General features: G+C 42.5%; 1 protein-coding gene across 2 annotated transcripts in view; it reads right to left on the minus strand.

The window, feature by feature from the left end:
- Window positions 1-2,200: 2,200 nt before the first annotated feature.
- ankrd50 (ankyrin repeat domain 50) overlaps window positions 2,201-13,451 on the minus strand; it is a 61,625-nt gene continuing 50,374 nt past the window's right edge. Inside the window, exons 4-5 of one of the 2 annotated variants that reach the window (XM_033633103.2) lie at window positions 4,244-7,788; window positions 3,183-3,999 (exon numbers count right to left, since the gene is read on the minus strand). In XM_033633103.2, the coding sequence (XP_033488994.2) occupies window positions 4,247-7,788 (3,542 nt within the window). In that variant the 3' untranslated portion in view covers window positions 3,183-3,999; window positions 4,244-4,246. Of the gene's footprint in view, window positions 7,789-13,451 lie in introns of both variants that reach the window. The other variant, XM_033633102.2, reaches the window with a different exon arrangement.

Here is a 13,451-nt window from a genome sequence, read left to right on the forward strand (position 1 = left end):
GGACAGTACATACTACATGACATCAGCACCAGATGGTTTACTCATTAACATCCACCCTCTGAAAACACAACGAAAATGGCTGTGTTCAAAGTCCAAAAATCCAAATACCACTTCAGCTGCTCTGCACATTTTTTCATGAGATGTGGGGTTGTGGCGATTAACACCAATTAGTCATTGTAACAACTTTGCCCAGTCCTCACTATGTGGGCCAACAGCTAAACTGCTGCTCAGTTAAATGCATTTGAAGCACAGCTGAGATCAGTTCCTAAAATGCTGCTGGGCTAGTTTAAATGTGAGGGGAGACAATATAAGTAAAAACTGTTTGGGCTTTTTTGTTTCCATGACATGTCTTCTTTCAGACTACTGGACAAAAGCATCCAAAATACACATTTAGGTGTTTATTTTAGTTCAGGTTTCTGTTGCATATTTAATTTAATGATATTATGCATCATTTGAACATTTAAAAAAAAAATCATAAAACCTGTAATACAAAAAAATAGTCTTAATGTAAGTAGTCAATAAAAATGTTTACCCTATTCACTTGCAGTGTCTCCCCTTTAATGTGATACATAAGTATGTATACAGTACATAACAGTATCGACTATGTAGTTGTAATTTTGTAAGATTTGATGAAATGTGTGTTAAGACTAAAATCCTCAAACATCTCTGAACTTGATCTCTCTTGCAGTTCCTGTTTGGCTGAGATGAACTGAGTGAACTCGGAAGGGGGGAGGGGAGTGATAGCACTTGGCACACTTGTCTGTTCCACTTCAGCTTGATCCATGTGTTGTGACGCCTGCAGTGTCCTGGTTTGGCCCTCCACCACCAAATGACCAACAGAGAGGTAGGTATTAACGGCACAGCCTGTGGTTGTGCAGTCCCAGTGCAGGGGGAAAACACTTCAGTGGATAAAATATGGGCCTTCGCATTCAAAGAACTCAGGAGGTAACTGAGCTGGGAATCAGTCACTGCAGATTTTGGCAGTTTCTGGTGGTTGTCATTCCCCCTCTCGGTCCCTTCCTATCTGATTATCAATCTTAAGAAAATGCGGAATTCTTTAAGGTCAATGGAACATTGTGCTAATACGAGCTTCAAGGCTCATTTATACTCCCTTTACGTATATTTCAAATGTTGTGACTGTCAACATCCACATTCTACCATGCCTCCTTTATATTGGAGGGCATAAAGGACAACAAATCAACACATGGCAATGGGAGGAGGTTGTATTAGTGTAACCTTTTACAAGATAAAGTGTTGTAGATGGCGGTGGTCTGGAGAGAGAATTCTTTTCACTCCACACATTTGTTTCATTCCAATTTTAAAATGTTTGTCGTGTCCTATGGTTGAATCTCACTCGGACTGCCTTCACTGCCCCCGCGATCTCTGGTGGTGCTGCTCAGTTTTGTTTGTATCAGAAAGATTTCAGAAAACATGCACAAATTTGGACAATACAAATGCTGAGTGCAGACACAAGGCTCCGTCCACATACATATTTAACATTAAGAAATCACTGTTCCAGACATATGAATTAATCAACCTAAAATTAATATATATATTAATATTTGGTACTTCAACTGGAAAGACGAAGATAAAAAAAATTGCCTTCAACTTCAGATACCAGACTTATTAATTTAAATACCCACTTTCCTCCATAACCAGAAGATCTTAGGGCTCATTTATGCTTAATGTTGTTTATGTATACGAACATGGACAGAGCCTTCTGTCTGTACTCTGCATTCATTTCATCCACGTTTGCGCATGTTTTCTGACATCTTACAGATACAGACAAAACAGAGCAGTACGACCAGAGATCAAGGGGGTATCGGAGTGTAGTTCAAGCAAGAAACGACTGCAAGAGATGACCAAGACATTTAAAAAAAATGGCAGAGCGGATCGAATCAGTAATAGAGTGAAAATAATTCTCCGTCCACATGTTGCAATGTATTCAATGGCCTTGCAAGTCCATCGCCATCTACAACACTGCCTCCATTGCAAGGTAGGCCTACATTATTGCCAACTCCTCCACCGTCACCTCGTTTGTTGTCTGAAACCTTGGACTCTGCCCTCTAGTGCCGTCTATTGGCTGTATCTATGCCAACATAAAGGACACACGGAAGTAGACTGTCATTCATTTATTACATTCCTCAGGTCTGAGTATCTTCAGACTTACTGACACGTGAATAAATTAGCAAGAGATGTCTTTTTTCAGCAGTAAAGCAAATATGTTTATTAAGCACTTTAATATACATCAGAAAATTCCACTTCATATAATACAGGAATTCTTTTTAAATGAAAGTTGAATGTACATGTTAAGCTATTTACAATCCAATCACTGACAGTCAAATCAAAGATGACAGACAAAACACAGTCAAGACAAACGAGATAACTGCTTAATAAGACTATACAGTATGTTTTCCAACACTGTTTCTAGACCCAATCCTGCCTTGAATCCTTCTATTGACCCTTCATGGCATACGTTTGAGCTACTGTAGTACTGAAGAGCTGAGAGCTTTCACTAGGGCTTATAAGAGTTTGTGCATGCGATAGGTTTCTACTCCCCCCTGATCCTAGTTCTTGGCAAAAAATAGCTCACTGTTGACAATATGAAAAGCCTGCAAAAATATGACACAGCCTGTAAACGCTAACGCAGCTCTGCTCAGTTCACGAGAAACAGATGTTTCAGTTCCCTCAGCGTTACAGTCGAGCACCTCCTCCCCTCCATCTCCATCGCCATCTCCCGCGGGGTTAAGCCCCGTTGAACTGCTATTTAGCTTCTCCCAGGGAGGAGGTGGGACAGAGTTATGTTGTTTCAAACTTTGGCTTTACAACTCTGCATTTCAAACAAAATCATTCACAGCTATGAGTTGTCTTAAATGGCTGAACCCTTTAGAGCCATGCCCCTGAAAAATCCAGCAGGAATTACTGGAAATTAACCACATGACAAGAAGGAAACAAAGCTTGGATTTTGTTTCTTGCATTGCAGTAGGTTATACATGTAACTCTGCGGACAGATGCATTTTTTTTAATTTTTTTTTTTTGAATCACTGCTTTCACTTGAAATCGCTGCATTTAGCACCAAACTGTTGCTGACGGTACACAATGGGTTATTTAAATAGTTTTTATGCACACACAAAATAATAAACACACAAGCAACTGAGAAATCCCATAGGGACAAAATGAACTTTTTTTTTTTTTACATTTTCAGTGAACCTCCCTCTTTCTTAGATATTTGTAATAATACACAAACGCACGAAACCAACAAAATCGGGAGTCCAAAATAACTGCAGGCAACTTCTGAACACAGCACCATGGTAGAGCGTAATGCAACACAAAATGCAGCAAAAGTGGCTTTTTTCCAAAAATAAATATGCTTGTATATACTTGTGAAGTAAACTGCCATAGCTATTAACATATTACACACAACGTAGGTTTAGCACACTGATCAAGGTTAACACAGATTATTTGGGGTCTCTAGAAAGGCAGACTATCAATGCGCTTAAATTCATACCATGGCATCAGTTACTGTTATGTCCTCTGGTCTTGTGACAACGTACTCAGTGGTACGTTGCTGTCATTGTGAAAAAGTAGACAGAACAAACATAATATAAAATAATAATAATAATAATAAAAAAAAAGCATTGGTATGTTTTTCTCAAACAGTTACTTTGATAAAACATGGATGGGATACAAAGTGAATAGAACAAATGCATGTCTGTCATTTTACTCTTTTAAAAAGTGCATACACTGTTTATTAAATAGCATTACATTAAATTAAAATGATAGTTTGCATGAGTACATGAAGAAGGCTGTAACAGATGTAGGCACATCGATGTATCAGTTCACATAAGCCTTAGGCAGCAATCAACAATCGTCCCTCGGTTTTATTTTGAGGTCTCCCACTGATGGAAAAAAAAAATCTAGTGTTTTTTTAATGCAGATGAAACAGTTGCTTTGGCACATTCCCTCCAATGTCTGCATGACGAATGGCATTCAAGACATCTGAAACGGTACAGGAATGACTTGGGTTAATGTTTTGTTTGGGAGGAAAAGAGGTCTGTTTATCCAGATTGAGGCATTCTTCATGCAAGTTTGATTAAATCCAACTAATAATGGTTGTGTTGAGTGCAATCCAGTATCAACTAAAAGTCAGTTATGAGCGTCATTATTAGCCACTGTAAATGAAAAGAGACAAGCCAAAGTCAAGAGCACATACTGGAGGACTATTTTGAAAAGTATCTCTTACCAGCTATAATGGAGTCTCCTTTTTGTAGTTAAACCCAGGGTCTGATCCTTCAATCTGCAGTTTCAGGGCTTGTTTAAGGCTTAACTCGGTTTCCCCTATGGGGTAGTTCTCTAGAACATCCTGGTGGCCTCTGTTCTGTACAGTTCGAGGAACTGATACCCTACTCAGGAAAACCTGATTACCCTGTAGATGATAGTTGGGGTTGGTCATGATGCCGTTCCTCTTCTTCTCAGCGCAGCTCTGCTGCTGGATAAAGAATTGATCTTGGCTCTGCCCCCTTTCCTGCCGTATCGAACCACCGATCATGATCTTGCAATGGGGGTCCTTCACTGAAATGTTTGCGACCGATTTGTTGAGGGCGATCCTCTTGTCGAACTGTGTCATCTCGTACTCCAAAACCTGACCTTGACTTGATCCACTGTTCTTGTGTTTTTTCTTGTCTCCCAGTGCTCCTTTACTGTTTGATGTCCCATTTCCGGTCTTACTTCCCTTTGTTGACTTGAGACCAGATTTTAACTGGGACCAGTCGAAGTCGTTGGATGGAGATGATGGCTGCTGACCAGTGGACTTGGTGGTAGAGGAAGGGGACACGATAGACTGTCTGCTGCGGCTGCGGGGCAGTGAGTGCTGCTGAATTTGTTCTGTGAATGTCAGTCCGTGAAAACTGTCGATCGGCACTGTCTGTGCTGTGGCTGTGGATGATGTTGTTCTCAAGGACGAGTTCTTTGAACTCTTGAGGGAATTATTTGAAAGGGAGGACTTCTGTCTATCCACCGTGGAATCAGGAGACTCTGATGGCGAACTGAAAGCATGGACAGGTCCGTTGGGGAGACCACGTCCAGACGACTGCATATCTCCTGCCCCTGTGCTGCCAGAGCTGCTTGATTTGATGGTGAGGGACTGCATTTTACCAGTCACAGACAATGGTGTTTTTTCTTCCATGGTGTGCACTGGCGAGGGATTGCAGCCATTTAGAGTTGTGCCTCCATACTTTTCCAGAAGTTTTATGATCATTGAATGGCCACCTTTTGCTGCCACTCTCATTGCTGTGCGTCCAAACTGATCAGCGTGGTTGGGGTCAGCACCATTTTCGAGAAGTATTTGCACAACATCGATGTGACCCTCTTGTGCGGCAATGCCTAGTGCTGTTGCTCCCTGGTTGCAAGTATGATCCACATGTGTGTTGTTCTCTATCAAAAACTGCACAACTTTCGTGTGTCCTTGCCATGCAGCAGACTGGAGGGCGGATCGCTTCTCATTGTCACAGGCGTTCACATCAGCGTGATAGTTAATCAGCAGCCTCACCATTTCAACATGCCCTTGCCAGCAGGACACGTGGAGGGCCGTTCTGCCCTCAGTGTCACAAGCTTCCACATTTGCTCCATTTTCAAGGAAATACTCTGTCATGGCCAGCTGATTTTCAAGTGCCAATATGTAGAGTGTTGGGCGTCCGTCTGCATCTTTGTAATCTATATCAGCACCGTGGCTCAGCAGCAGTTCAACAATGTCCCTGTGGCCTTCCAGTGCAGCCACCCTGAGAGCATTCCTCCCATCATATCCTCTCTCATCAATGCATGACTTGTTTTCCAGAAGAATTTGCACACAGTCATAATGTCCCTCTTGTGCAGCTAGTATCAGCGGTATTCTACCATCATTATCAACCTCTGTGCAACGAGCACCTTGCTCAATAAGGGCATCACACACTTGGCGGTGGCCCTCGAAAGCAGCCATGTGTAGCGGGGTCCAGCCTGCGTCATCCCTGTGATTCTCGTCCAGACCTCTGTCCAGCAGAGTTCTGACCACCTCCACGTTACCCTGAGCAGATGCAATGCTCAGCACAGTCCTTCCTTCGCTGTCGATGCTATCAACAGCAGCCCCCCAGAAAAGTAATGTGTTGACAACAGAGGCGTGGCCCATTGATGCAGCAGCAAGAAGAGGCGTGCGACCATTGTTGTCTGTGTGATCCACATCAGCCCCGCCTTCCAAAAGCAGATCAACTACATCGACGTGTCCTTCATAGCCAGCCACGAGGAGAGGAGTCATGCAGTCTTTATCACAGTGGTCAACCTCTGCTCCCCGTTCAATCAGAAGGCTAACAACGGAAGCATGGCCTTTACTCGCAGGAACACAGAGAGCAGCGACTGAGAGCGCAGTCCTTCCATCCACGTCTTCGTGATTAACTTCTGCCCCGTGGTCCAAAAGGTGCTCAACAATCTCTCTGTGTCCCATGTACGCTGCAGCAATGAGAGCTGTTCTTCCTTCATTGTCTGCCTTGTTGACCTCAGCCCCATGCTGAAGAAGGTTCAATACAATGTCTTCATGACCTCCCCAAGCAGCAGCTCTCAAAGCAGTTCTGCCATCAGCATCGGCACAGTCCACTTTGGCACCAGCATAGAGCAGAGCAGATACAACCTCTGAGTGTCCACCCCAAGCTGCTGAGCGCAGGGCTGTCCATCCATCATGATCTGTGTGGTTTATGTTGGCCTCACAACCAATTAAGCAGTTGACCACTTTGGTATGGCCCTGCCTCGCGGCAAGAGTAAGTGCCGTTTGTCCATGGTTGTCTTCTAGCTCCATGTTTGCCCCTCTAGATATGAGCAAGTTGACCACATCAAGGTTTCCACTGTATGCAGCGTTGGCAAGAAGAGTTCTCCCACTGGAGTCACACTGGTTCACAGATGCCCCGTTGTCAAGTAATGTCCGTATTGAGTCCTCTCTTTCCAGGGCCTGTTGTACAATACATGACGCGTGGTCATCCTCATTGCTTACATGAGCTCCAGCTTTGACCAGAAGTTGCAGGACCTCCTGTTCTCTGGGTATGGAGGTGGTCAGAGAGTCTTTAGCAGGAGTTCCATTCCAAACCATCCAAAGAGCCAGATTAAATGGCTCAATCTGCAGATTGGAGTTGACAAGGTGCAATGCAAATTCCTGCACTTCGAGTGGCTTGAGATGCTTTGCCCGACAAGTGTAACTCATCGCCAACATCCTGTGTCCCTCAGCTGCATTGCACAAGTACTTCTGGGTGCAATGCTTAACATCCAGTAACCACTCAGCAAAACTGTAGTGAAAAAGGATTTTAGTACTCCCAAGGCCATCGACCAACAACTTGGAGAGAATGTCCATCTTTTTCTGAAACTCTTCCATTGTCAGTGTCATGTTTTTGGTCCAGACTGCGTGGTACAGTTCCTTGACTGTAAGCGGCCTGCACGTTGCCAGGATTACATTAAGGATGGGCTGGACTTTGGCAAACTGTTTTCTGACAAATAGTCTCTGGCAGAGCCACAGGTAGAGGCCATTGAGGGTGCCTGGGATGTCGCGGATCTCGCGAAGCATGATAAAGTTCTCCACCACACCATCCAGCACACGCTCTAGGTAGAGGAAGCAGCCGCTGCTTTTGATGTGGAGTTGGTTGAGCATCTCAGCGGTCTCCTTGGTCAGGTGCTGCCTCAGGGCCTCTTCCTGGTCCAGCCTGTGGAGGATGTACTGCTGCACATCCTTGACGATGTAGGCCTTGCGCAGATCATCAAGGCTGATTTTGCGGAATCCTGTAAAGAGAATAAATGGACATTAGAGGAGTCTGATGACAAATGGCTGATATGTGGAGGACATTTAGAGGATTAAAAAAAAGACATATCAAAATAACTTGGGCAGTATATAACTAGAATTACTGCCTCGTGGTAGTATGCTTCCTTGAACCAGTCAAGTTGCAGTTATAGTTTACATCCGTGTCTGTCCAGACACATATGACAGTAAACAATGCTTAAAATATGGATGTTGCTGCAAAGAATCTACAAATTCTAAAATGTTGATGGTTAACACACAACACAACCCGACAGCAGAGACGATATACACAATCAGCACAGTCTCAAGATGGACACCCAAGATTAAGGTCACCAAATCAGTATCCGACCAAATGTGTCCCCTTATTCTCCTGAGATATGACGCTAAGTAATTACCAGATTTTTTTTTTTTTTTGCAGAACATTATGATGGCACACTGAAGTTGACCTTTGGGATATAAATATCATCACTTCATCATTTTATCCTGTTAGACATTTGTGTGAAATCTTGTCATAATTAGCGTCTGAATTCTTGTGTTACAGACATTTTTCTTGTGAGGTCACAGTGATCTTGAACCTTGACCACTAAATTCCTAGTTCATTGTTGAGTCCAAGTGGACGTTAGTGCCAAATCTGAACGAATTCCCTCATTGTGTTTAAGAGAATCGAGACCGACACCTGGAGACAGTGACCTTTGACCACTAAATCTTAATCATTTCATTGAGTCCAAGTGGGCGTTTGTGCCAAATTTAAAGAAAATCCGTCGAGGCATTCTTGACATATCACATTCACGAGAACGGTATAGAAAACATAGTGCCTCCACTCACGGCTGTAACCAGCGCAGAGGCATAAATATATGAAAAGATGTCTTGGCAGTGGTTGTAGAAATCAGTTGATGACGAGTAGTATTATCCTGAGTAGTGCCCCTGGAGTCATTAACCTATGTATGACCTTGAGATCACACCCAGTATTTATCCACTGATCTTGTACCTCTGGATAATTAGGTTAAGCCAACCTTTAATTTCCTCAGGCATAGGATAATTAACAGTAAAGCCATGTTGTTAAAGGAAAACCTTTCACAGGAATTGGGTGCATAACCCTTCTGGCTGCTGGAGGCATACATGATCAGCAGGAGTTCAGAATCAGTTTAGGCCATAAAGAACTGAGGAAAACAAATTCATGGCAATTAGTGCACTATATTGTGTCTGATGCAGAAGCAATTTAAGCTGGATAGGAACAGCAATAATTTCAGTACAAACAAGACTGAAATGACAAATACATATAATAAAATATACTTGAGTACAACATCCAAATGTATTAATATTCCAGTCTTAGCAGAAAGACTCAAAGCAATAAGACACATAACTATGTCTAAAAAAACCCAGATACCCTAGTAATGATTTAATTTCTTTCTACACTAAAGTTAGTTGATTGCTCATTCAACACATCCACTGACTGTGGAAGTTGTTAACACTTAATCAGCACGAGCAAATCTGAGGCAGGGGCTGAAGATGTACAATAATCAAAATGGAGGAGAGCAAGGGAGACATCGTTTCCATGCCTGTAGCACATCCGTGCCCTGTAAAATATCTCTCCAGTGCCTCACTTATTATCCGACTACATGCTCCCAGCACAGACCTTTAGAAATCCTTCTGACAAAACAAGAAAAAGAAATTATCACAGTGGGTCTTAATGAATGATCTTTAATGGGAATTCCTCTCTGAGACGTGGAAAAATGGCTCCATAATGGCCTCGACTAATGGGCATAAAGTGAACTTCCCTCCATGTTAAAACAATCTGTTCATGGTCTGTGCCGCCATCAGCCAGAGGGCAACCAGAGCATTTTTGCATACTTATATTTACAGTTCCCATGGTTCTCTGGGTTACTGGGACAGGAATAAAATGTCACCAGAGGCTCTCTCAGCATTACTGGCATACTGTACAACAGGCCTCCTACTATGGGAAAAGCAGTAGCATTTTTCTCTCAAACAAAGGTGCACTTAGATGCCAGGCTGAACACAGACTCATTAACCTTTTCAAAGTAAGGTAATTAAACCTTATTATTGCATCTCATTACTGACTGAATGTTTCACGCACTGACAGGAAACTACTCTGAGAGAGTCTGTTGAAAAGAAACTATAAAATCCAGCACCAGCACTTTTATCTTCAACAGTTAACTGTGATTGCTTTGATTATATAACACAACTTTTCCCTGTACATAATATGAATCAGATGCTGTCACCAAGCCCGAGGCAGTGCTCTGTTCATCTGACTGCTATTGTGTGGGTAGAAAAGGCTGTGAAAGCTTACTCCACGCAGGGCCGACGCTAACCGCACCTGGTCGCCAGATAACAGACCTGATGAGTTTAACGAGAGTTCCCAAGCAGGTACTGACAGTTTGGACAACAGACCCTGGTAAACACGAGCAGTGATGGGTTTTCTTTATCACCTGCTTCTGAGTTTGTTTAAGATAAGCACGCCTCCGCTAACTGTGCTTCACAATAATCTTCTTTTACTTTGTCCTTGAGGCATTCGTTATATTTCAAACTGTGATAAAGAGGATGAAATTACGGCCTTCGCACCTCAGATACTAATTACATCTTGTGACACATGGCAGAAAAAAAAGAGCCAGACAAGCACTGATTTTGATTCTAATAAAAATACACTCTTAGGTCGGACTTAAAGGGACAGTTCATCCCAAAATCAAAAACATATTTTTCCTCTAACCTGTAGTGCTATTTATCAAGCTTGATTGTTTTGGTGTGAGCTCCTGAGTGTCAGAGATATCAGCTGTAGAGATGTCTGCCTTCTCTCCAATGTAATGGAACTACACTGTACTCAGCTTGTGGTACTCAAAGCGCTAAAATACATTTGAAAAACTCAACAGCAATGTCTCTTTGCAGAAATCATGACCTGGTTACTCAAGGTAATCCACAGACCTTGTTGTGAGCAGTTTCATGTAGGAACTATTTTCTTTTCTTCTAAACTACACTCGCCAACCGAATCACTGTGCAGAAGGAAGCGTGCATCTACTCATTGGATTAATGTTGTGTTTGTGACAGCGCAAGATATGAACATAAATGGCGTCCTCCTCGGCTGAGCTGTAATGTCAATTGGCTCGGTGATGTCAGGTGAGCTAGCATTGCTTCCTTATGCACGGTAATACCCACACAGTTAGTGAGTGTAGTTTGATAAAAATAGTTCCTACATAAAACTGCTTTGAGCACCACAAGCCCAAAATTTTTTCATGGAGGTGGTTAGATAGGGCCACTTAAAATCTTGGGGTGCCACATCAAAACCAAAAGCCGTACCTGAATGTCAAGAATTTGCCTATGCTGTTGTAGTATATAGACTAGTTGAAAACTATGTTACTATAAAGCTCAGTTCAGAACAAAGATTTGCGATGAGACGAGTTGAAACAAACTACTTGCAACACGCCATTCTGCAACATCCTAAAAACCTGCTGGTTCACAGCAATGCAACAACATGATGAAGTGTATCATCTCTAGTCAACAACTCTGTACTTCCGTTCTGATTTGCAGCTTTTCAGGATTATTTTGTGGCTGAATATAATTTGTAGCTTCTTAAAATATGAATGAGGATAGTAATAGTGAGATACTGGCTCCAGTTGCATTTTTCAGCGTCTACGCGCGTCTAGAAACGTGCATCTAAAAAGAAGTGTCTACAAAAAACGTGCATCTAAAAAGACGCTGGAAAACGCCCGTATGAAAAGACGCTTGAATGCCGGTCAGACGCGCCATATCATAGGAAAATAATGGTTTTACTGGCGTCCCGTTTCTTGCGTTTCATCTTGGTGTGATCGCTCCCTAAGAGACACTCGTGGGTACTCATAGAACCATTCATCATTCAGATATCTTGAGGTGAGAGTTCAAAGGACCTCTTTGAAAAAGGCCGTGTCAGTTGCTGTCTCGACAACATTTAGCCTAAATATGGAGCGCATTTTAGCCCGCTTCCTGACAACCAATGCTGACATAGTTGGTTCCAATGGATGCCCAAGATTGTCTAGTTTTACAAGATACCACTTCCTTAGCGCTACAGCCTCTTAAATACAGTAATATCAGCCTCCAAATATTTCCACCAGGGGGTGCCAATGGGGCGCCAGCAAAGCATAAAGCTGAGTGCCATCTAGTTCCATTATATTTGAAAGAAGGCAGATATTGCTACGGTCAATATCTCCAATAGACGACAACTTACAACTTGATAAATAGCACTACAGGTAAGAGGAAACATGTATTTTTTATTCTAGGGTGAACTGTCACTTTAATAATTCACTAATCTTTTATGGTAGGTAATTTGTGCTGATTAGAGAGTTGACAATCACAGACATGCAGGGGTTAGGTTTCTGTGATTTCAGCAATCTAAACAAACCTGAGATATGTGTAAAAACAAACCTCCCTATTACAAAAGATCTGTATTCTGCCTGTTAGGAATATTCATGTCTATAAATGTAATTAAATCCATGACAAGAGGGCAGCTGTGCAAACCTTTTAAATTAATAAAGCTGTAAAGTATCATTCTCCAGCATTATACCATATAATTGCTCACTCATTACTAAAACTCAATGGTCCTAACCCACTTTCAGTCTGTCTTTGTTTTCAGTGACTGAGAGTATTATCCTCCCTCCCCTTAACCCTCTTTTCACCGGCTCCATGACCCCCTGTACCAGACACATGAACAGTGAGCATGCAGAGCAGCTATAGGTAAGTAAAAACACTCAGGCACTTGGACCTTTCAGACCTAAAAACCATTAACAGTGTTGTGTATATGCGCCATGAGCCGAACTGTAACAGGTCATTAAGAGTCAGGCGATGAACTCTTTCAGGTTTGTATCAAAAGATACAGAAACACTTGAAGGCACCACATGTTCTTAAGGTGCATTCCTGTTTTTAGTGTACTCCTCCGGCTCAGACTTCAAGCACTGAAGATCACATTTCAGCCTATCACGAACCATCAGAGGATTTCCCACTCTTCCTCTTCTCATTTTCTCGAACCTTTTGTTTCATGTCAGGTTCTTGGTGCTCTTTTGTTTAGCTTAAAGGCCAAACCTGCTGATGCTTCCTTCCCCTGTTTTTCAGGCTAACGCACAATCATAAGTGCCTCAGTCGACACTGGTATCACATTTACATTTACAAAGTACGTTTAAAGATCCAATGCCTGGTATGATCCCATGCCCTTGTGTGTGACTCGCTGTCACTGGCCAGTCCTTCTACTCCATCTGGACCCAATCCTTATTTGGATATTCTGGGTCTGTTCCAGCTGGGACAGGAAACCCACTGGCTGAGAGCGGGGAAGAGGCCATTAATGGGGGAAAACAAGGACAAAAAAAAAGAAACACTATTTTATAACCAGCCAGTGACTGAAGCAAAGTGTGACATTTAGTATTTTGTCTCGATGTTGATTTGTTCTATTCACAGAGGGACTAAGAAAAACATTGCGTGTGCATTACAGCCCAAATCTGGAGATATTGCTCTATCATGAATATTTTCTCAGGGGAACAAAAGAAAAAAGGCTTCTGTGCTTTAGTTTATGATAAACAGTTTCTCCAACATTCCAGGGTCGCTGACACACCAATTATGAAGATACAGTGACTAGGAACGCTGGAGAAGGGAGGAGGAAACAGACATTTCA

Source organism: Epinephelus lanceolatus, chromosome 7 (assembly GCF_041903045.1).
Source record: "Epinephelus lanceolatus isolate andai-2023 chromosome 7, ASM4190304v1, whole genome shotgun sequence".
Classification (NCBI taxonomy): Eukaryota; Metazoa; Chordata; class Actinopteri; order Perciformes; family Serranidae; genus Epinephelus; species Epinephelus lanceolatus.